This window comes from Anas platyrhynchos, chromosome 2, assembly GCF_047663525.1.
Source record: "Anas platyrhynchos isolate ZD024472 breed Pekin duck chromosome 2, IASCAAS_PekinDuck_T2T, whole genome shotgun sequence".
NCBI lineage: Eukaryota > Metazoa > Chordata > Aves > Anseriformes > Anatidae > Anas > Anas platyrhynchos.
In genome coordinates this window covers 97,748,628-97,773,771 of record NC_092588.1, presented here as the reverse complement: position 1 = coordinate 97,773,771, position 25,144 = coordinate 97,748,628, and the positions used below count along the sequence as shown (strand labels likewise).

General features: G+C 40.4%; 1 protein-coding gene across 9 annotated transcripts in view; it reads left to right on the top strand.

The window, feature by feature from the left end:
- Nucleotides 1–25,144, top strand: part of BMPER (BMP binding endothelial regulator) — a 159,241-nt gene that overhangs the window by 118,142 nt on the left and 15,955 nt on the right. Inside the window, exon 14 of one of the 9 annotated variants that reach the window (XM_072033261.1) lies at nucleotides 8,120–8,334. The exons of 7 other annotated variants lie outside the window; for them this stretch is intronic. In XM_072033261.1, coding sequence (XP_071889362.1) covers nucleotides 8,120–8,216 — 97 coding nt within the window. In that variant the 3' untranslated portion in view covers nucleotides 8,217–8,334. Of the gene's footprint in view, nucleotides 1–8,114; nucleotides 8,335–25,144 lie in introns of those variants that run through there. One more of the 9 variants, XM_038174730.2, reaches the window with a different exon arrangement.

Below are 25,144 nucleotides of genomic sequence, written 5' to 3'. Positions count from 1 at the left end.
CTTCCAACCAAGAAATACATGCTCCCCGATGACCCACTTTGTGCTTCCCTATATGGAAAGTTAATGATTTTTTTTTTTTTTAATAAGGAAAGATTATTATAGGAAAACCAGATGAAGCAACATACTATTCTGTGATTAAAACTCAGAGTAGTTTCCTTTGCTTCAAAAATGGCATGTCTAAAATGTGTTTGTTTTGCTTACCTAATTACATGATCACAACCCTACCTGATGTTGTCCTTTTACACTGAATGAGATGTTACTTTCTGCTGGTTCCAAGTGCAATGTGAGGCTTCTTTCTGCTCTTTTCCAGGAAAGAGCTCAATTTGTGATTATTGTGCATGCAGATATATAGACACTTATTACAAAAACCTGCTTCTGCCTAGTAAAACTTCATTTGTTTTTGGTTTATTACCTGGCCCAATGGAATTTAAGTCAGGTGTTTCATAACAAACTGCTGTCTTCTACATTGCCCTCTGTCTAACAGATGTGAGACTCTATATGAGAAAATGTAAGGTCAATTTGACTATGACAGAAGAGATCCTGAAGGATGGTAAGAAGTATGGAGAAGGAAGGAGAGGGAGATACATCTAACAGAACAAGCAAGGTGCCATAAATGCACTTCTCACTTATCAAAATAGATTGCATTTGCAGAACTTGTTCTTGGGTTACTTTTAATAGAGTTTTGGCCATTTTGTAGCATTTGTATATTTTTTTAGTTATTATTTTATTTGTTGTTTTGTTGTTACTCTTTGGCCCACAGTGTCTCGGAGTTGTGGGATAAAATCCTGGTTCATTGAAACCCTTGGGAATTTTGCTATATTTGAGGGACAAGATGTCATCATTGTGACTGTCCTTGTCCCATGCAGGTATATAATGCTGATCTATGCATTAATAGTCCTGGGTTAGTCTTTCCACCATCTGCTGTTCTACAGACAATTTTAGATTCAGATGGTTTGGAGACAGAGGGTCCTTTTTTTTTTTTTTTTTTTTTTTTTGTAAATGAAATGAAATACATTCATATTGGGGTACCCAGATTCTGTCTGCCTGCCACTTTTTTGCAGAATGAAGTCTAAGAGATGGCTTTGCAAAGCAGACAGCATAATTTGACTGACCCCAGGCAACTGAGTGATCTCTCTTAATTTGAGGTTCTTTATTCTTGGCTGTAAGATGTTCATAGAAAAACTCTGCATCTCTTTGGCCTGCATCCTTCACATTTTTCAAAGCTTATCTGATAGGCTTTTAAACACATCCCAGGCAAAAATTCTTTAATACAGAGTTCCCCATCCCCAATGTCCTTATTACAGCTGCAGTTTTAAAGTGCCACTATATCACAGTAAGCATGAGTGTGCCCTAGGATTATTACTTTTTGTTTGTTTGTTTGTTTGTTTGTTTTTTTGGCAAAATACAAGCATATTCCTATTGCATAAATATTTTTGAAAAGAGTCCTTTTACTTTCTGGAAAATATGCTTCATGTCTCAGTAATGTAATAAAATGCACGATTTTTAAAAAGAAAAGGAGACCAGGTGTGGGGAGGAACTGGTAGAAAATCAGTGTGATATCCTCCCTTGTGAAAATGTTTTAAAAGACTCCACCTGCCAGTTAGTGCAATTTGATCCATTCCCAAAACAAAAATACTTGCTACTCTGAAATATTCTTTTTAACTGTGATAATAAATCTCATATTTGGAGGGATGTTATGCAGAACAGTTGTCAGCATCATCAGAGGAAATCACTCTGTCTCTCTCTTAGAGACCACAAAATTTTAACTACATCTGCTACGAAGTACAAGACCTCTGTTCGATCTCATTTTAATTAGCTTCTGAGACATGTTCACAGCAGAGCTTTCTTTGCTAGCTGGTTTTTATTTAATTTTAGCTTTTTATGTTTTAAGTTTATGGCAGTATTGATTTTAAATAAAATATAAAGATGCTATTTCCGTGAATAAATAATTCAGGAAACTAACCCATCACATCTCATATTCTGCCTCAGGCAGAAGCTAATAATTTTTTTTTGAGGAAGAGAAAACCCACCCATACTGTAGCTAGCCAACTGTGCTATGTCGTACATGGTGGAGAAATCCCGTTCAGGCCCCTGAGATGATCGGTTTACATCTCATAGCATGAAATTTTAATTACCTTTCCTTTAACATGCATAACTGCGAAGCTACTATATTTCAGCTCCTATTTTAAGCCACCTGCAGTATATCCTGCCTAATTAGACACACAGCAAAGATGAACGAGGGTGTTTATAAGCAGGCAAATGAGATGAATTTGTGGGAAATGTTTTAAAAATAAGCTTAACCTAATCCTTCTGTTATTCTTATGAGTTCATTTATGCTTCTGGCAGGATAACCAGACAAAGCAGGACGTGAGCCGTGACCAACACAAAAAAACTTTTCTGTAGAAAGTTTGCCTTAGGAAGGTTTTGACAACCCAGAGCAGCTTATTGTGTCTGTTTTTGCTGTGGTGGAGAGCTGACTTGCCATTTGTGAGGGGGCTGTTCTGGAGACTTTATACAGGTTAACTGAAAGCTTTCTGGTGGTTGTTTTTCAGTAGTAGCTGAAGGTTTTTCCTTCAGTTTTACTGTTGTTTCCTAAATCCTGCAGGGCATCCAAGAAATCTGTTCCCAGTCTTAGAGATCTCTGGGGACCTTTGTGTTATGTGAGCATTTCGATAGCCCTCTATGGTATGAAGTAATAATCCATAGTGAAGATCTCACTGTCCATCCCCATAAGAGGTCAGAATCACAGAGTGGCTCAGGTGGGAAGGACCTCTGGAGGTCACCTGGTCCAACCCCCCTATTCAAGCAGGGCCACCTTGAGGGGGTTGCCCAGGACCACATCCAGCAGGTGGCTTTTGAAGATCTCCAATGAGGAGACTCCACAACCTCTCTGGGCAACCTGTGCCAATGCTCCATCAGAACATAAGAACTTCCTGGTGTTCAGAGGGAACCTCCTGTGCTCCAGTTTGTGCCTATTGCCTCTTGAGTTGCCTCGCTGTATTGATAAGTATGTGAAGGTTCTATATTTGCTCTGTCATGTATACATAGTGCTAGTATGTAAAGTAATTAACCTCTGTTAATTGCTCAAGCTTCATTTGTCCTTCAGCCTTTGCAGCAAATGAAGGAACCACAATCTCACATTTCTGGTGATGTTTACAGCCTCACAAAAAAGCACAGTACAAGCTGTTTTGGGAGGCCTCTGCTGCTGTCATTCCACCTGCAAAATGTTGGCTGCTTTGACAGTGGAATACTGAGAGCAAATGCAGATTGAGTGCCGGACACCGGGAGCTTGATGAGAGGCAGATGCAGCCCCCATTTAACCCCAAGCACTTGCGCCCAGCAGAACCAGTGCTGATAAGGGCTTGGGACCTCCAGAGCTTGGCACCAGAATGTTATTGTACTCTATAGGGCATCACAGCAGCAGAGTAAAGGGCAGGCTTGTAGGCAGTAAGGCAAGGTAGGTGGAGGTACTTGTGTTAGTACAGGAATATGTATTTATCCATGTCAACTATTTACCATTAGAATGCCTAAAGTTCTGGTAAGGTATGGGGAACAAACTGCATGCACGTGTGTTTTTCTCAGGTTCAATCACCTTTTAAACTACTGAGACACCATTTAGAAGTGTGCATGCATGGCTCTGCTCTCATAATTAACTGCCGCTGGTGGACTCATCAGAGCAGGCGTAGAATTATGATAATACAATGAGAGGTCTCAGGACTAGAGCTTGACTGTGCTATCCTGGAGCAGCGGAGGAACTAAAATGATACCGGATCCAAAATACACTATAATCTGTACCTTCTTCACACAAAGGGAGCAAGAGGAATCTCTTTTCACCCAAATGGAGGGCTTTGCATATGTGAGAGCAGGTGCTGTGATTTCACATCTTCATCAAGGTATAAAGATGGTGAGAGCTTTTAAGTCTCTCCCTGACTCCCCCATTTAAGCCAGTTGAAATTAAAATTGGTGGGGAATGTGCTGGAAATACTGAAGAGAGTTGGAGCCATATGTTTTCTTGCATTCCTGGGTACTCCTACAGCTAACATTCTGTTTATATAATATTCCTGAAACATAAAAGCTAAAATAAATTCAGCATGTGAAAATTAATAACAAGTCATTTCTCTTATGATCAGCCCAGAGGAAGCTGTCGTAAGTGTTAAGGTATTCAGACAGCTGATTTTTGTACATCAGCTCTCAAGTGAGGTATGTAGTTTACAGAGAGTGAGTGCTTAAGCTTATGTACTCTATGAGTACATGAAGTAAGAGGCTGTTGAGGATGGTGGATACCATGGCAGCAAGGAAAAAGTTTACAAAGTTCATTTCCTAAGTGTTCCTTCTTAGCACTTTACATTTTCAAATTGCAGTGTAAACATTTAATTCTCACTGCACCTTGGTTTAAAGTTGTTGAAATGAAGAAAGAGTCCTTTGCTGTGCAGGAAGCCAAGTGTAGATTTGAGATTAAAATGTGAAAGTGCCTGGTTCCTTGCCTGAAGCTTGAGTCCTTCTGATGGTATTTAAGAGGTTTCCACATGCACAAGAAGTGTATTGTCTTATTCTGGTCAAAGTGCACATTCTTCTAAAACTTTCAGAAGAAAGCGTTACTGCTCTTCAAGGAGCTGAATCATCTCTGCTCTTTTAAGGCTCAGTTAAATGACAGCCTGGTAACACTCTGTGTAGTAATGTGTCTTTGGTAAGTGAAAACCTAATGAAAAATCAAAACTTAGCAATGGATTGAGGCTTAAACTATAGATGGCTTGCTTTTGGAGCAGGAAGAGTCAATACACAGGAAAAAAAATAAAAATCTGTTCTCAGATATCAAGGACTAGGCTGAAGTTTGAAAGCCCATTTTATTTTGCTCACCTGTGTGTATACATGCTTTTTCTCTACTGTACTGATTTGTCATTTTTCTTCATAAATTTTTTTTCTTCACAAAAAAAAAAAATATAAAAAAGATTGCAGGCTCCCAGGAGGAATATTTTTCATCACGGCAAGATGATGACTTAGATCAAAGATGTCCTCAGAGGGTGACAGAAACTTTCAATGGTTTCAGGATTTGCTGTGGGTATACAAAACCTTTTCAAAAAGGGATTATAGATTATATGGCTTGAGCAATGCAAGTCTTGCCCTTTTTTCCAAAGGCAATGGACACCTGCTGACAGTATGGGGAAGGGTCACCAAAATATCAGCTGAAGGGGTTGAAAGTCTATTGTAATCAGAGAAAAGATCCCACAGACAGGTGACTATTTTATCTGCCATTTTGGTTGTAAATGCCCTCCAATCCTATATAGTAATTAGGCTGTGTTTGGTCAACATCTAAAATATGCAGTTACTACCATTTGCATCACAATTCTTCAGTTTATAAAAGGTCCAGATCTTCACTGCAGCCATTAGCAGAAAATCTGATTTCAAACAGACAAACAAAACCTACCAACCAATCAAACACAAAACCCACTATGAGAGCACAAAATTGAGGTACAGTACAGAGACATTTCAGCCCATTAGTGGTGTGACATTTGGTTCATCTTCCAGCTCTCCTTTTACTCACCTGCAGTGATCTGGATAGTTTCTCTCTGGTTACTTTGATCTCTAGAAAGTCTTTTCAAACTGATGTCTACCTGTCCCCTGCACATGAGGAATGTGGTTAGCAGCTACCTGTGAAATGTGTGCTTTGCATGACTTGGCTAGGTCACACAAAATACGGAGGCATGGAGACAATGAGAGAGCAACCCTCTCCAGCAGGTATTGTCTCGTAAGACCATACTCTCTCATAAGATCTCTAGACTGCTGTCTGAATTGACATAATCTATTCCATAGTTGCAGCCTGTGTTACAGGGTAGCCAGACATTGTCTCTGGCCAGGATTCCCATCTGGTTTTTGAGGCTAGGAATTCACTTTACGTGTTTCTCTTATCAGCTGAATACAAACTGTGCTGTCTAGTAGTCCTGAGATTTTCCTTCACTTGTCTCTTTTATTTCTTTGTCTCTTGTTGCTATTCATATACTGTCTTTCCAAATGATAAAGTACTTGGCCAGGAGTGTTTTCTAGTTACGGAATAGTATAAAGTTTTTTTCTCAACATTCCCCATATTTGAATCTTACAGTTTTATATAGACAGAAAAAAATTAACTATGGGACAGGAATTGATAACTCTTGTGACATAAAATGATGCTATTTATTATTGTAACTGTCCTCACTACTCTTGGAGCAGATGCAGATACTGTCTTCAAAGTCGTACCCAAAGTTGAAGATCCTGTGTACATGCTCAAAGCATTGTTGTTGGAGTATGTTTTGGTTCCATAACTGTGATGGGCCTGATAGAAAGTGGCATATGCAAAATTTTTAAAAGCTTTTCCATATGGTTAGGAAGTCAGGATTTGACAAATTTCCTCAGTGTTTATAATTAAAACCCAGAAGATATTAAACAGTTACTGGTTTCTGTTGAGGTCAATATTATGATTTACTGACTTGAGAACCAATATTGACTGAGGGGAAACGAAGCTTGATTTTTCCCCTAAGGCCTACTAAGTCTGGATGCTGACTGAAAACAGAAGTTTTCATGGTATAGACATCCAATAACAAGCTTTTACAAGGATAGGAATTTGTTTCTCTGACTTTCAAACAAAATTTATAACAAAATTTGTTATGATATGTGTTATAATGCCTTATATAAAATATTATTACAGTGTTTCTTTAAAGAGCGCTTTAATTTTGGACATGCCCCTTTGAGACAGAATTGGTGGGGTTATATGGAGTACATGAAAAATGCTGGCTTGGTAGCCCAACGGGGGAGTGTCTACAATATGAACAGCAGTAAATTGAGCATTTTACAGTATCCTACTGTTACATTTCTATCTCAAGCTGTGATAGCACAGGTTGCTGAAGTCCACAGTTGGTACGATCCTCTTATCTATCCTGTCCTTGACTATGTCTCCATTACTGCAGACAGTTTGGTGACTTTTGTGACATGGACTCCTCCATGCTGGGAAGCAAGAAAATGCAGCTGAACTCATTCCAGGTCTCAACTGCTCTTGCTTTTGTGTTAGAAGTTTTATCATTTAAAAACATCAGATGTCTGAATACAAGAGAGTTTGAGCCAGGAAAATCAGAGATCAGAGCCTGATCTCATAATCCAACATATTACATGACTATCACTTGTACACACACAGAATGTGTACTTTTGCCTGCTTCTGACTATTGCCCAAATTATATACATTGCTAAATATCTGAACACTGCTATTTTTTAACAGTCTCCATGAAATTAATCTCCAGCAGATGCTGGCTCATGGCTGGCAGCATCCTTCATTTTTAAGCTTAAGGTACTAATAAAATTCTGAAGTCCGCTTTCCATTCAGATGTGAGAAAATCCTCCAGTTTGACATGAACCAGCTCTTTGATCCATCTTTTGTCAAGTGGTGAGAGTGAGGCTAGGTCAGCTCTTGGGGCTCTAGACAGAATTGTATTTCATGAAGTAGTATGAAGCTTATAATTAGAGCAGGAGCAGTAGTTTTCCCAGAAGCTTTTGACATGTCCCTTTCCTGGCAGCCTGGAGCCTGTTAAATTACACAGTCAGACTGGATTCAAGCTTCTTGGTGGTTCAGCAAAAGGACTGTGTTGTGAACTGACTGTGGAACAACCAAGAGAGGATTATTTTGCTTATGTGCAATAGGAACAGAAACATATATATTTTTTTGATATTGTGTCAACTGCAACAACACCAGCTTTAGCTGAAGAGTAATGGTATTGCTGAAAGCCGACAAAGAGATTCATAGTGTAGTTTTCAAGACTTTTGTTGGTTTTATCTTTGTCTCTTGTAGCATCCATAGCCTGCTCTGAAGAGGAATGTTCTTCAAGAGCAGTGATACCTTACTTTTCCTTTTGGCTCAGGAAAACACATTATGTCCTGGTAGCTAGTGGTTCCAGAAGAAAGTAATAACTTCTTACAGAGTCTACCAGAAGCCTGTTGCCTCAACTTTAAAATTGTTTAGTGTTTCCCAATACATCTTGTAAAAATGAATGTTCTCTTTTTGCTCCAGATTATCAGGCTATGCAGTAACACAAATGAAGGTGTGAGAAATAATATCTTTTTTTCCTTTGACCCTTTGTTTTTCCCTTTTGCAGTACAGGTGTGACAGTGATGGAGGAACATATTTACAGGTCTGTGAGGCTGCTGGAAAAAGCAATCCCTCCCAGGGCTGTTCACAAAGTGAATCATTAGCCTGACTGCAACAATAAATACCACCACAGAGAACATGCGAGGATTTATCCAAAGGTCACGTTCACCCAGAATGTTTCTCGGCTGAAAGAAGTTTGCAGCTGTGTTAAGATTAAAGAGTGTTAGAGAACCATAGTGTGTGTGATTTTTTCACTCTAAATAAAATATGAGCTGTTTGTCTAACAGACCCAGCTGAGGGATGCTAGTGTCAGGCTACCTTGGGGCTGTCATATATATTTCCACTGGGCTTTTAGCATTCAGGAATAATCTCTTCTTTGACGCATTTACCTGACACATCCTAAGCTCCTGCAATGCCTAGGAAGAGATCTTCCTCCTGCCATTGTGAGAACTTTGATAGTCACTCAGAAAAGGGAAACATAATGAGATCAGCTCAGACAAATGACTGAGGTCAAAGTCATGTCCTAAAAATGAAAATAGCCTAAACAAATCACTTGCCTTCTCACTTAAATGTGCTTAACAGGCAGTGGCCAGACTGCAGTGTGATAAGCATTTTATCTGCAGCAACTGGCAGGCACTTGTCTGAATAGTTGCTGATTGGCTTCAGCAAAAACCCTTGCATGAGTTTTTGTGCATGCCTATACGGTCACAGTCATGTTTAGGGTCTGTATGGAAACATTTCTAATACTAATCTGTTAACCTGCTTCTCCTTTCACTTATAATATTTTTAGATTAGGAATAGTGTCATTAATTTAATACTCATATAAACAGAGGAACATGAGTTTTGCCCTTAGTGGCACAGGCTGCATTGTAGCCCATGGTTGCATGGTGTGTCTCTTGGTCTTTCTGGTAGATAGCATGTGTTTTTTTCTCTCATACTCTTAGCAGGCCTGGATCTCGGGGCCCAGGAAGGGTGCCTTGTGGTTTCAGGACCACATGCTGGTCTTCCCAGCTATGGCAGTCCCCAGGAGATGCAGTGGAAAAATGCTGTGGTGGTAAAAGGGGACCTGCAGTGTTGCTGTACTGAATGTTCTTTGGGAAGCAATTGTGGTTATCATTACATCTGTGCACAGTAAACAAATTAATCTTCTGACATTTGTATTGCAGGAAACACCAGAGAAAAGCAATGAGAAAGTTTAATATAATTTTAATTGCCCTTTGTCATTTCCTACCCACAAGCCATTTAATTCTTTATCAGAGGATTCTGCACTCGAGATGCAGTCATGGTGGCCATGAAGGAGAGAAGATGTGCTGGTCTCTCCTCCTGAATTTCCACTGTGAGTTGATTTTTCTCAAAACATTCAGTCTCGTGCTTTTGTTCTGTGACTTAGAGAAGTTTCAAGTGATCACCTCATGAGAAGAATAGATCCCAGTAGGGTCCACAACAGCTTATAGGCAAATTCTTTGACAGCCTACCAAGAACTTTTTAGCAGCCAGTTAGCAGATTATGCATTTCAGACTGACAGCTTTCTCAGCAGTGTAGCCATTATGCTTGTTTGGATCATCTCTGAAACTGCTTTCTGTCATTGTGATTCCACAGAGTTCTTCTGTAGGCTTGATCTGGATAGCCACATAAATGATTGTGGGTTGTTTTAAGAGATGAATTTCCATCTGGGATAGCCTTCAAATATGGAAAACTGCCATGAAGCACAACATGAGAGAGAAAAACACCTGGGGCTAAACTAGTGTCGTATTTCTGTTTTACTTCTGAAAAACCTAAGTCTACATCCAAATTGCACAAGACAAAATACCTTAAATCTGCTGTTTTAGCTTGTGTAGAGTTCCTAGAGGACCTTAGTCCAAGCAGAACAGACATTTTCTGGCATAAAACCCAAGGTGTTTTTTTTTTTTTTTTTTTTTTTTTATTTTCCTTGCTTAATACAAAGGTGATCCAATCCTAATGAAAGAGGAAGCACCCACTTAAATGTAATACTTCTCTTTGTTGTTACAATAATAAATAGAAAACCTGCAAGTAGTGTGGTCATATACCCAACTGTAGCCCAGTTGGAGACAGGAAAGGAGAAAAGTCCCATTGCAAGGAAGCAAGCCCTTGTTTCCAGATTGCCAAAGCTTTCCTTTTGAATCTTGAAAACTTTAGATGAAATGTAAATTTTTTTGACAAGGCCTTCATGAGGTGGCTGGTCTTTTGGAGATGGATGCATGGGTGGGTCTGAGGCTTGGTCCCAGCTCTGCCACGTATTACTTATAAGCCAGCCATGTGATACCTCAATCAAAGCCTTACAATGTGAATATGCAAGATGAAGCCTCCAAATTCAGACTGAACCCTCTGGATGGTTGTCAGGCAGCTCCAAGTTGTCTGTCCAGCTCCCCCAGCCTTATGTTGCTAGTGGGTTATCAGCTGTGCAGAACATGGGCAGCCTCTTAAACTACTTTCGTGCCTGTCAGCGTAGAGTTTTACAGATGCACAGAATGTACCAAAGGCTGAAAATATGTGCCTGAACCACCCAGGCAAAAAGTACTTTCGAATTTATTTTGGATCTTCTTTATACATCCACCCTTCTTCTCTGTCTGTCTCTGGTACTCTAGCTCTATTGATGCATGCATGCAAAAGGAAAACCATAACAAAATCTCTCTTTAGAAAGAGATTCTGAAGCAATGACCTTCTTTTGAACTTTACATCATGGTTTCCGTTGGCTGTCATGCTTAGAGCAGTTTGAAATTTCCTGGCGGCTTATCCATTGGCTCAGCACAGGGGTTTTTACTTTGTCTTCGTTGCCCAGTTAGTGGGCAGAGAGTAGAAATGTGGTTGTGGAGGGGCTTGCTGTGCTGGGTTTATGTCTTCTATGAACCCAACAGCTTTACTAACATCAGTGTTCTCTATTGAGCTCATGGCAGCATTGCTGGGGAGCAAGTTTTAAGGAAGGGAGGTTGGAAATGCAGACTGTAGAAAGAATCGGCTGGTTTTTTTTTTGTTTTTGTTTTTGTTTTTTGAGTTTGGTGACTGCAGCATTGAGGTCAGACCAGATTTCAGAGTCTCTCTGAGATGGGGAGATGGTCCAGTGCTGAGGACAACAGTAGGGTGCTTGATCTGCACCTGACAAGTGAAATATATTTGCCTTTTAGCTGATCTCTAGTGTCTGCGTTTTCTGACTTACGTGCTGTGTGACTCCTGTGGTGGCTGGAAACAGCAATAAATGTGGATTTAGAATGAAAGGTTCAGTTCTATCATGTGGTCTTTTAGAGTGCCATGGGTTTTCCTACGTAGGTTTCTGGGAAAAGGGCTGCTCCAGGGGCCAGGGGTGTTTGCTTACTGTGGTAGGAATTTGCACTCTAACCAGAATAAAAAGTGTTTGGAAATTCCCTGGAGATAAGACGGCAAGTGCGACTGACAATGCAATGGGATATCTCGATGGAGAAATTTATTTTTACTTTTGCTTTTAAATGGATGTCTTAATATGGATTGTTCCTTTGTGTTGCAGTATGTGAGAAGAGAGCAAGGACCACATAATGCCAGTTGTTACTGGCTTCAGGGAATGAAAGAAGGGCTCTATCTTCATGCTCTCAGTACAAGCCTGTGGCCTGGCAATTTCTATACAGCTCTCCTACCTTTTACATCAGCTCAGGGTCAGACTTTAATGGTAAAATTTTCATCTCTGTCACTCCAGGTGAGATGATTCACTTGAGGCCACCCCAGGAAGTTGTATGTGCAGGTTCACACATCTTTTCAGGATTAAGAGAGAAGTGTGTTTTAAGCCTAGCCTAGAGTACAGTACAACTGCATGAAATGAATCACAGGGCCTGCAACTTCTGCTGCATAAAACAATAGAGCTATTTCTTTTGATGATACAATAATAATAACAATAATCTTAGACAATTATAACAGTAAAGAAGAATTGCTCCTATCCAAGCTCTTCTTTTCAGCCTTTAACCTCACATTTCTTCATTTGTTTTACAAATGGAAAAACCTCTCTGGGTCTCTTTATTGCACAGAAAACAGGAAAAAATAAATACATGCTGGGATTGTCATCACGACTGATGGTGTCTAGGCAGTTTAACAGTTTTCCAATAAATTTGTAAAAATCTGGTGCTGTGTTATTTCAGATTAAAACGTGGGGCAGCACTTGTTTCTTCTCTTGTCAAGACAAACTCTCCATTTTGAATGTTACCCCTCATGACCCCACTTTTGACCTGGATAGCTAAGCCCTGATTAATCTGAAATGATGTAGCCAAGACCATGGGCCAGGACAGTCCATGTCTAGAAAATCTGGAAAATACTGGACAAGCACTGTGATGATAGTGATGAGTCAGGGACATCTTCCACTGCTACGTATGTTCCCCACTGCTCTTGGAAGTCAGATGCAGAAGGCTGTGTGTTAGGCATGCACTTGCAGAGGGCTGGGATTTGGAAAGGACGGATAGCACATGTCTGCGGTGCTTCAGGCAGCATCAGAGGAAACCCTAGGAAGCATGTGCATCCCAGAAACATGATTTAGATATCGCTCTGTGGTCACAGGGTGTGATGTGTACATTTTGTTCATCCTCAGGAATGCACTGCAAGTAAAAACAAAAAATAAAGAGAGGCTCTGCCTATAACACAGAGACAGTCCAATGTGTATGCTCTATAGTACGAAGTGCCTTGCAAGGCAGAGTGATGGGAAGAAAGGAAGATGGGGACAGAGCCGATCCTCCCCCTGCTGAAGAAATGACTTGCATGTAATGTGGGAGAAATCATTTCCCCACATTGTCACCATTCCTGTGCCTTCCCATACCCAGTTCCTGAGTGGAAGGTAGGGCTTCCTAAGTTTGATCTGCCCATTGCCGTCAGCTTGCGAAGAACAAAATGAAGGCTTGGTGCCATTTCTCTCTTCCATCTCCACAGATGTGAGGTGTGATCACCAATGCAAATAATTTTACAACTGCCTCTGGTTTGAGCTGAGCCTGGGGTGGAAAGCTGTTTCCATTCAGTGAGCGGTATACAAGTTGTATTTAAGTGAGACGGTGACTTCCCTCCGTTATTCAACATTTACATAAGCAATTTGCAGCTAACCAAGCAGCATCCTCAGCAGAAGATACATAAAGATTCCGGGAATCTTTCCCCACCTGTCCAGTGGGATGATTGTCAATACTCTGTGGTAAATACATTACTTCTTGTTAAATAAGAGATTTTAATGCCAAGGATCTCAACTTGCCAGTGCCTCATAAATATGATATTTAGGATATTTCACAAGGTTAAAAGTATACAAACTGGACAGGCTTAGAAGGAAACATACAAGGGAAAATAGCATGTGAATGTAGTTACACTCGGGTCTATAAAAAAATTTTACACTGCATTGACTTATACTGTGCATTGACTTTTGGGACTCTAAAAGCTGGTTAGTGAGCCTACCAGGGGTGGCGCCCTGCTAGATCTTCTCTTCACAAACAGAGAAGGACTGGACTGGTTGGTAGAGTCCCTTGGGAGGCGGTTCTGAAGGGCAGAGGAGTCCAGGAAGGCTGGGCGCTCTTCAAGAGGGAAATCTTAATGGCGCAGGAACGGTCTGTCCCCACGTGCCCAAAGACGAGCTGGTGGGGAAGAAGACCAGCCTGGCTGAACAGAGAATTGTGGCTTGAGCTTAGGAGAAAAAAGAGGGTTTATAATCTTTGGAAAAGTGGGCAGGCCACTAGGGAAGACTATAAGGATGTTGCGAGGCTGTGCAGGGACAAAATTAGAAAGGCCAAAGCTCATCTGGAGCTCAATCTGGCTACTGCCGTTAAAGATAACAAAAAATGTTTTTATAAAAATTTCAAGCATCAAGCAATTTGCTTGGCAGAGAAGGACCTGGGAATGATGGTGGACGGTCGGCTGAATATGAGCCAGCAGTGTGCTCAGGTGGCCAAGAAGGCCAAAGGCATCCTGGCTTGCTTAAGAAACAGTGTGACCAGCAGGGCTAGGGAGGTGATCGTCCCCCTGTACTCGGCTGTGGTGAGGCCACACCTCGAGTACTGTGTTTTGGGCCCCTCGCTACAAGAAGGACATCGAGGTGCTTGAGCGGGTCCAGGGAAGGGCGACGAAGCTGGAGAACAAGTCCTACGAGGAGCGGCTGAAGGAGCTGGGCTTGTTCAGCCTGGAGAAGAGGAGGCTCAGGGGCGACCTTATTGCTCTCTACAGATACCTTAAACGAGGCTGTAGAGAGGTGGGGGTTGGTCTGTTCTCCCACGTGCCTGATGACAGGACGAGGGGGAATGGGCTTAAATTGCACCAGGGGAGTTTTAGGTTGGATGTTAGGAAGAACTTCTTTACCGAAAGGGTTGTTAGACATTGGAACAGGCTGCCCAGGGAAGTGGTGGAGTCACCATCCCTGGAAGTCTTTAAAGGACTTTTAGATGTAGAGCTTAGGGATATGGTTTAGTGGGGACTGTTAGTGTTGGGTCAGAGGTTGGACTCGATGATCTTGAGGTCTCTTCCAACCTAGAAATTCTGTGATTCTGTAAATTGCCCATGTACTTGAGTGTGAAACGAAGTCTGAAAATGGACCATGGCAAAATAAAATGCTTCTGAAGCTCATGTGCTTATCTCAGGCATACAGGACTGCTTGATAACACTGCAGCTTCTGATTTGCATTAAAAACACTAAGTGGGTTGGCTATTACCCTCACATAGTTCACAGTGCAAAACAGATGTGTAAATGGGTGACCAGCCACCTCCTCACTTCATGATTTTCAGTCTTTGGAGTGTGTTAGCAATGTATTTCTATTTACCTTAAATTTCAGACTCTATTTGAATGGAAAGAGAAGGGAGAAGAGCACTTTCGGAGCCTGGGGGTCAAAGGACTGAGTCTGGTCATGAGGTCCATCAGACTCATGGCCTCCAGTGTCCCTGGAGCAGAGACTCAGCCTTGCTGCCCTTCCCAGCAATTCATGTTCTTGCTACTGTATTTCTAAACTAAGGGGTTCAAAGAGTTAGGAAAATACGTGGTTTTAAAGCTGTTTCTGAAGATATATAGCTCAGTGAAGGACCAGATGGAGGAGGGTTAGGGGGAACGATCTCATAAATTGTCCCTGGTGAGACTATGGATGTATGCAGCATTATTTCACTGCTGAAAACAAATATAATGTATTGCTGCAGAGCCAGATTTTGGGCTAGGAAAGTTGGGTAGAGATCTTTGCCTGGAGCTCTCTGTGAATCTCCTTTCTTTCTAGTGAAACTGGACTGATTTATGATTGTGTCTGGAAACTAGCAGTGGCCCAACATGGATCCAGATCCAGAGACAAATGTCCTTAAAATTGAGTGTTCCATTGTGTGTATGTGCGGATGTGCTTATGGGGGATGGAGAATGAGTTTAGTTTGTTACTAAATTGGAACAGATGTAGGGTCTGGTATTGAAGATTTTGGTTCTCCTTGTCTTGTGGAAACAATGCTATGCTATCATTACAACTGGTGAGTTAGAGCTGGTGTGTGACTTAGGTTTCAGCTTTTTTCTGAGGTTTATCCAAACTGAAACACAAAATATAATTTGAATGTTATGGTCTCAGAAAAAAAAAAAAACAAAATGGAAATGAATGTTGGTAAGAAATGTTAATATTCCAAGGGACAGAAACCTTTCAAAGTCTCTAGTTCTTCAGTGCTGTTCTGAGTTGGTGAGGCTGTGAACAGGTTGAGATCATGTATCAAAAAGTAGATAACTGCTTATCCTATGTATGATAGAACTGAAAAGGATATCGTTTATTTTTTTAAGACTTACTCTTCCTATTTGCTATTTTGAAATTTGGCTAAGGAAAATCATCTGAAACAAACATAAAAACAGCATACAAGAGAAAAAATAATGAACTTATAGACTGAAAGGGAACATTTTATTCTCCCCAAGTAATTCATGCCATTTTATGTTTTATTTAAAATGAAGTAGTCGGTCCTGGCGGGATAGTGAGTAACTTGGCACAGGTGTTCAGTTACATCCATGGAGAAAAGAAACAGCTCTTTTTGGAGACAAGTCAGTATGTGAGTATGAGAGAACTTCTTCAGAGCTGGTCGTGTGGGATGAGACGTCAAAAGCAGCTGGTACTGGCCAACCTTACCTGGCATTATAGACAAAAAGTTTTACCCTGGGCTTCAGCAGGGACAGAGTTGTACCAACACAAAGTGTTTCTGGAAAATTTTAATCATGAAAGAACCTTCTTTTCTCAAGCCAGGCAGTATCCTCTTATAACGAACTTCTTAGAAGAAGGGAAAAGTTGGTCTGAGGTTAACCACCACATGCCCAGCTGGGACCAACTCAGAGACGATCAATGTGGAAATGTTTACAATATACCCCCTTAGCTGAAGCTAGAGCTTTTTGCTTAATATCCAAATATCATTAACAATGTCTTAAAAATTCAGTTAGCCATCTGCAAGTCCAAGCTACAATTTTTGTTTAACAGTGGCATCAAAAAGCCTTCCTCACACGTTAACATCTTAGGGTGTTAGTGTCAAGCATGGTAAGAATCTCATTGATACCCTCAAAAAAGTTTTCATTTTAAAGATATATATTTCTTTATTTTTAAAGAATTTTGGAATGGTTTCTCCCATATAGAACAATTATACATTGTTGTGTCCAACCTAGAAATTCTGTGAACTGTGAACTGTGAACTGTCAGTAGAAAACTTCATTGGATAATAAAGTAGTCTTCTTTGCTGCTATAACTTACCCATCAAACTACTTCTTCCACTAACATTTCCATTGGATTGAAAAGTGAGGAAAGAGAGGAAATGATAATGGGTTGTCTGTAATATTTCCTATCTGCAAGTATCATGTTCTCCAGCCTTTCTCCTTGTTCTTGAGGAATGTACAGTCAGATTGCACAAACCTAGCAGAATCAGGACAGAACTGCTTACATGGAGTACCCTGTGGAGCTGATAGTACACACAGCAAGAAATTTGTTTTAGGACTTACTAGATGGCATGTTGCCTAGGAGGCAGTGCTCTAGTATAATCATCAGGATGCCTTATAAAAACAGATCTGAAGGAGTACAAAGGAAAGCTATTTGCAATGCACTACAATACATTTTATTGAGTGTACACAACCAGGAAAGGTATGTTCTGTACTTCTGAGCACATCTGTAGACACCCCTACAAGTATATACCCAAGGAAGTATTCTTTTCCTAATGTGAAATAAAGACCAAAAAGTAACAGCATGTGGGCATAAAACTTAATGTGACATTTTGCATAAAAAGTAAAAGGGGGTGATACTCTGTTTTCATTTTCCTAACATTTAATTTTGACCACCTCAAGTCTTCCTGCACTTTAACTTAACTACAGCCTTTTTGTCACTTCCCGTCATGTAAATTGTACAACATTTCTGTGAGATGATAAACAGGTGTTAGTTTTCATTCTGGCGGCAATGGCATTTTGGTGCAGGATGAAATAATCCTACCATTAAATAAGAAGCTCACAGTGGTGTTGTGAAGCTTAATTTGTTTGGAAAATGCTTTGCAGTATTCAGATGAAAGGCACTCTGGATATTCAAAGTATTATTACTGCACAGCTGGTGGTCTACACACTGCAGATGTTTCTTCCATGCTGTTGCATGGTTACTTAAGTGGCTTCTCTGTGCAGATGTTCAAAAGTGACTATGCACAACCTCCTCTGTCTGTGTTTTTTGACACGGATTTTATTGCTGCTTGACTTTTGATCTTAAAAAGAATATTCCTTCACTGGTGAGGCTGGTTTTTTTTTTTTCTTTCTTTTTTTTTTTTTCCCTTTTTTTTCCCCCCCTAAAGCTAGTAGGTGCTATGTGAACGTGTGACTATGTCCTTGTTGGTTCAGCCCTTGTTGCAAATGACAGCATCTGCAGATATTTACTGTGTGCCTTTCTCTTTAGCCTCCATTTCCTTCTGTGGCTTTTACTCATTCCCACAGTGTTTGACTCCAGGGATTCTGCCTCTTCTGTTAATATTCCATCACCATCACTCTCTTCATGCAGACATGATGATTCCCTTTGTACTCTTTGCCCAGATGGGATCAAGGACTTCATTGCCTCCTGATTCTTTCTTTCCATGGCTGCTGCTACTGTTGCATAAAGGGATTGCTAAGAACCACTGGGCTTGACATTCACAATAGCATAATCTCTGTAAGTAGATCTTAAGATATGAAGAAATTCTTAATGCATAAATAGTGCTATTCTTTACTTGTAAGTGGAGAGACGTATAGTCCGACAACAGTTGATATCCACGTGGAGTGTGCTGAAGATGCACAAATCTCCATGGAGATGCTATATGATTTCATTAATCTATTTGTCGAGGAAGACAGTGTTAAAATTTATGATCATCTTGTTGTGTTATAATTTTAGCAAATGGCAAGATATTAAATGCAACACAAGGGTGACTGAGTAAACAAGACCTTGTTTAACCTGAAGTCCAATAGACAGCCTGTTGCATTACTGACCTAGGACTAAAACAGGATCAAATCTGTATATACACTCTGGAGAGTTTCTTCTGAATTATTTGAAAAATAGTTCTTTCTGGGCAACATGTTCAAGAAACACCATGTTGCATCTCAGAGGAATGAGCCCTGGCCACATATCTCTGGGAGAGACTCTGGGAAAGCAGAGGCTCAAAGTTTGCATCCAGACAAATAACTTCAGAGAGTAAGGACAAAACACATCACTTTTTGTAGCACTTTCTACAGAATTTACCATGAATCAAAGCAGAAGGTGCAGTCTTTACCCAGGAAAGGTAAGTCTGAAGATGAGACACCTGGTGAAGACAAGACTTGCTACATTGCAAGGCTAATTGTGTCTTAAAGACAGTCATTTTCCCTGATTTTTAAGTGTGTAACAATTTGCCAATGCTGATTAAATCTCCTAAATGGCATCTCTGGAGGCCACAGCTACTTTTTATACACAGACTGATATGACATAGGTATAAATATATACATTTCTGTAGACTCCTATGATCCTACCAAAGTGCCTCTTCCTTTTTATGGTTTCATTTTGGTAGGTACAGCTTTCATTCTGTCTCTCTAATGTCTCTGAACTGTAAGAATTGCTATTGATATGTGTAATAGCATCTTCCACATCCTTGCATGCTCCCAGAGGACAGACTTACGGTACTGCCCCATCTTTTTTGTTTTCTCCTGGACTACTGGTATTGCTCTTATTCCTCTTCTTTCAATGCAGCTTTTCCTAATAGTCATATGGCCTGCATTACTGAAATGGGAGATGGAAGAAGGAAAGGAAGGAAGGTGGGAGGGAAGGATGAATTTCTAGTGTCTTCTCATCTCCCCTGATTCATAACCAGTGCCTCCTCCCTTCCTCTGATATATTCCTTTGCTCATTCTGGTTAAGTATCTCAGCTGAAATGTAGTGATCATATGGGTAACATTTGGGTGCATATCATCTTGTTCATTACGATGTGATCCTGTTTGATTTACTCATTGCTTGGTAATAAAAGTTTCTTCTACACATGATAAAAATTGCGTTAAATTACTGGCACCAGAATAGTGGCTGAAAATCAATCAGGCAGGAGGGTTTTTTACTCCTGCCACTTTGGCTTGAGATTGAAATGTTTCATACAGTAGCTCTGCTAGGAATAAGCTGGGCTTCCTTACTAACGTAATAAAATGCAGACCATCCTGAGGGGATGAGGGAGTTGCATTCCAAAACTTGCACTGCAAGCGACCAAAGCTTAATGGAAAACTTTGAAAAGATTCTATTAAAAACCAATTTTCCTTCTATATATCATACACTCTATTTTATGCTTTCCCTGCTCCCTCCTTTTTTCCTTACTGGCACAAAAACAGGATCTTTGTTTTGACAGAGCTAATCTGCTCATGCTTTCATATGGGCCCTCAGGCTCCCCACCTGTGGAAAGATCCATGGGAGCAGAAAATCTACCGAGTGGGTGCCACATGCTCACCTCAAAGGGAAGAAATCTGTGGCCTCCCAGAAGTATGGACTCTAAACCTTGCGGTTCCCAAGGACCCATGGAGAACATAACTATGAAGCCTGTGTAACCTCCAGCAACAGCTTTTCCTTCCTTATTACCTTCTGGGATTTCCCTCTGCTGTCAGCTGGGCTTCTTTAGGAGAGATGCTGCACTGGCTGCTTTGCCAAGCTGAGCTGCTTCCCTGTTTCTGACGGTGGAAAGGAGTAGCCTGTGCTGACAATTTCTACCCACAAACCTCGCTGGTGAGAAATGTTGAGAGTAGCTTGCAACCACTGCCAAGTTTGACAGCAAGCTTCATAACAAACTGGTACTGCTCTGAGATCTTTCTGCTGTTTCTGTGGGGAGGCCAGGGAAGATTTTATGGAGTGAAAAGTGATGGAGAGAGAATGAATTGCTTTATGGCTCCATCAGGCAACATCCTCACAGTGGCTAACACCAGGCACAAATCTGCTTGGTAAAGACTCCACTTAGCCAACAAAAAGAAGCAAAGTCAAATTCAGATGCTTAGGACTTTTTATACAAGACAAACCCCAGAAGTAATCTTAGCGTGTTACCTTCACCACTGGGCATCACCAAGAGAGTAGCAGAAAAATAACTCAGAAGTGTGGACCTAATGAGGTTGTGATCATTTTGTGATAGGGAGGGTTTGCTCATGGTCATGGCCAACATTTCACTTTAAAGACTGATGATTTGCATCAGAGCTCTCTTTGTATTTAGCCGAGTAAAGTACTGTGCCTGAGCCAACACACTGAAAGGTAAGTTTGTCATGAAGGAGAACAAACCTTGGCTCTGTGTCCTTGCATCATCTCATTCCACCTCACCCAGAATTAGGTCATTCTGACTTTATAATATTCTTGTGGGTTCCTGTGGCTCCTGGGCAAGGCCAATATGTCGTGGAGTCACTATGTCTAGTACAGGAAACTTTAATTCATAGCATTTTAATTCAGGAAGATTGAATTTAATGTATAACCATGCCCTGAAAGCGTCTGGATCCTTCAAAGCCTTGAAGTACAGCAAGAAAAGCTGATGATGGTTCTGAATCTTGACTTCTGTGTTATCAGTAGGAAAATTACCATTGATTTCACCGGAGCCAGCATTTCAAGCACAGTATTTTCAGGCTCTGTATGGTGTTTTACAGTTGAGATCTTGTGCTAAGGTTAAAGAACTGTTGTAGCACACAGAGCATCGCTTATCTAAAGCTTTCTTTATGTGAAGTGCAGACTAAGCCAAAACTGACCATAGGTCAGAGACTAGAAGCCAGCTCCCTTACTTCTGGCTGAATGCTGGGCCACTGTCAAGCTGTTACACTCACTGGAACAGGACCATGACAGCACTGCCACTCTTTTAAGACAGCCTGGCTCTGTGGGTGAGAGGCCCTCATGGTTGAGATGCCGGTTGAGCCTATCCCTGCCAATGACCATGCAGCCTTGGAAACATGTGGAGTAAAAGCAGATGTGTCTGAAGAAATGTAAAAGGAGGTACTAAGTCTCCAGCATTGCCAGGATGCATTGACAGGGTCAGGGCAACCAAGCCAGGACCACAGCTTTGGATTCAGGTGTATGAACTCTGCCTAAATCATACCTTAATGTGCCTACATCTTCCTATGGGTCTGGGCCAAGACCACACAGGAAGTCATAAAACTGGGAAGAGAGTGTTTTTTGAATGTTTCAATTCAGGTAAGTTGGCCCTTGTGCCACTTTTTGCAAGTCCTCTTTCTAGCCCATTATCTTTGATGGTGAGCAAAGAGTGAAACTTCTGAGATTAAATGCAATGTGTGTGCGTGACACGGTGGTAGTGTGACATGCTCATGGTAAATCTAACTTTGCTGAAATAGGATTTTGGCTTCTGCTTTGTAAAGGAAGCAAGATGAGGAGGGAGGCTGTTTTCTAAGTAACAATCTCCTGTCTACTCTTTCCCTTACTCTCTCTCTCTCTCTCATATTCCATCTGGAACCAGCAACTTTTTAAATGCTCTGCAGCCACCTAGAGGAAAAATATGCTTGATCAAAGTTAATTTCATACGGGTTAAGCCACAGAGTGGGCTCTGCAGAGTTTAAGAATGAGAGTTTCAAAACTAGCCAGCCTGTTTGAGGTATCACAAGACCTCCTTGGATATATATACAGGGAATCATCATCAAAAGCTGAAGATAACTTCAGTTTACATTTACACTTTGGAAATATTTCCTGTGTCATGTTCTCATTGTGCTCGTTATTGGATATGGCATATTTTTATGATAGATAGCGTAGCAGAATCGCAATATATTTAGTTGGTAGAGAGTAGGAGATGACCTGCTTTTTATTTTAGAAGATTTAAATCTTGTGGTATTTTACATGGCTATTTCATGACTATGGCAATATGTAGATGGTTTGTGTTTCTCTAAGGTCATGACTTTAAAACCTCTCAATAATTTTTGAGGTTCTATCTAGGATGTTTATAAAGTCCTGACAACTCTGGCTTTTCTTGGATGAGGACTGTCACACAGAATACACTAATGGGCTCTCTGTCTACTACAGTGAAAGTTTATGCAGTCATATTAGATTAATTTGCCATGTTCATTTGCACTGTAAATGTAAAAAACAAAATTAAACTGCTGATTGAAAGAACCACTTGAATGCTATGAATTTAAATATTAAAGCAGTTTTTTTTTTTTTTTTTTCCTGGGTTGCAATGACTGTTGTTTTCTCTCTGTAGGTAAGATATGACAGTTCACTCTCTGCTTGAAGAACTAGAAACTAGGTGGAATCTTCTTTAAAAATAGAGTCTAGGCACAGAGAAAAAGATAAAATTTTATGTCAATTATATAATGCAAAAGGTGCAAAATAAGGTGCATTTTCTGTGGTAGCTATGCCAAAGGACACTGCAAATTCCCTCATGGATTAACTCAGTTGCAAGGCAAATTCACATTAGCAGTGTAAGTGCTAGGCTAGGCAGGTTTCTCACATAGTGAGAAAAACAAAAGTGTAAAAGTATTAGTATGGATATTCAGAAGGTCCACTAAGACGTTGTCCCTATCTTTTCCTCTCATAAGAAAGACTTGATTACACATCTGAAATGCTAGTGGTCAGTTGAAGTAGCTTGAATACTGATGTGTTATTTCAGAACATGATAAATAATAAGGAATCTCATTGGTTTAAGAAATCCAAAATAGAAGATTGTGAAATTTGGGGATTTGTCTAGGTTGTGGGTTCTGAGGAGAGACGATGGGGTTCTGGATGCAGAAAGAAGGTCAGTGTGGCCCAAACACTGCAGCAGTGTTTACAGCCACAGCCATAGGGAATCAGTGACAAGCAAATAGGCTGCAGTCCTTAGGTCACTGGGACTGTGAAAGATGGGATTTTTGCTAGAAAATCCCTTAGGAGGAGACTTTCTTTCTGAATATTAAGCCCTCAGGGCACCAAGACTGGTTGCCAGACGGCTTTGGACAAATGCATGTTCTGCTGTATTGGGTAGCATATTTTTTACTAGTTATGTGATGCACATTTGCAAGTGTATGACTGTGGATATAAACTTAAGAAATATGTGTCCTCAGAAACCAGGTTCCAGTTTTTGAACCTCCAGTGTCATGTTCCAGGTGATACTTCTAACTATGCATCTGTATCTTTTTGTTGGTCCAAACTTTTTTATTGCAGTTAGCCTCTTAATAATTATTTTGGAAACTGTCTGTTCTATAGCAGTTATTATGGTCCTTGTTTTTTCCAACCAAATATATAAGCTATAGAGCATACAACATACAGGCAGCCAAATGTTTTTGTTTGTTTGTTTGTTTTTTTGCTTTTTTTTTTTTTCAGTAATCCCACCAAAAAAAAAGTGGAACAACTTGCATGCATACTGCTTGAGTAAGCAAGTAAAAGAAGGCAATTATAAACAGGCATGTTTCAGTGTGGTATTGGGCACATACTTGAAATGCTGTGTGTCTTCTTTGTTCCAGTAATTCTGGATGCAAAATGCTAATCCTGTGTGCACAGGGAAGTTGTTTTTAACAGTTTCACTTTGAGGTATATGCTATGTGTGAACTCAGACTCAAACCAAAGTGGTTGAGTTCTCATACATACAACTATTTCTTTCGAATGTCATGACTTTAAAAGTTACACTCTGCATGCCCCAGCAAAACTGAAACAGAATAGCAGGGGAAAACCTTTTCCCACTTTCTGAAAGAGTGAGAGTACAAGGGGTCAGCTCTTCCAGGGCTGTGTGCGGATGGCATTTCTCTATTCTGCTGGAGATTTTCAGCAAAAATCCACTCCCAGTAAAGGTAGCAAGACAGCTGCTCAACTGTATTGTAACCTTCAGCTCTAGGAAATATTCTGAGTCATACCAGATGCTTCTTGGAGCCCAGCATGGGACTTCATTGTCTTCTTCAGTCATGGCTCAGCTATTTCCCCACGGAGGGATTTTAGCCATCCTTTCCATTCTTAGGACCAGAAAGAACATTTAAACCCACAGATGCCTGTAAGGTCCAAGCACAAGATAGAAAAAGCCTATTTGAGACATTGGGGGAAATACGAAGAAGGAAGTAGGGAAGGTTGCTCTTCTGTTTTGCTCTTTATTTGGTTCTTCCCCCTTCTCTCCTTTTAAATGGCTTTACCACTGCTACTACATAGTCAGGGAAGATTATAAATATGATGTCAGAGTAGTGCTGTCTTGAGAACTTTAATTTGATACAGTTTTAGAAAACGTTCCAGAATGTTTCATTGTTCATTTTACCATATTCTTGTGGGTAATGTTGGTTAAGGCAATAAAATGCAAATCTGGCAGAGTATGCTCTTTTTTCATAAAGGTTAAAAATACACATAGAACACTCTTTTTGGCATTTTCCAAAGGCTTTTGGATAATACTTTTAGCAGCATGTGGTACAGGCTTATGGTGATATTGTGCAGCACAGTATGCTTTTTCAGAAGTCTGCATGTACCTTCACTTATTCAGTGTCACTGGAAAATATCATTTTTGCTTACACTTTTTGAAGAAAGCATGGGTTCTGACTACTTTTATAGGAGCTGGATATGCAAAGGAATCAAAATTGAATTACTGTCTGTCTGTGCTATGTTGGAAATTACCAACAATAATTATCACTTTCATTTAAAACATCCTTTTCCCAAGTTGACTGAACTCCTCCAAATATC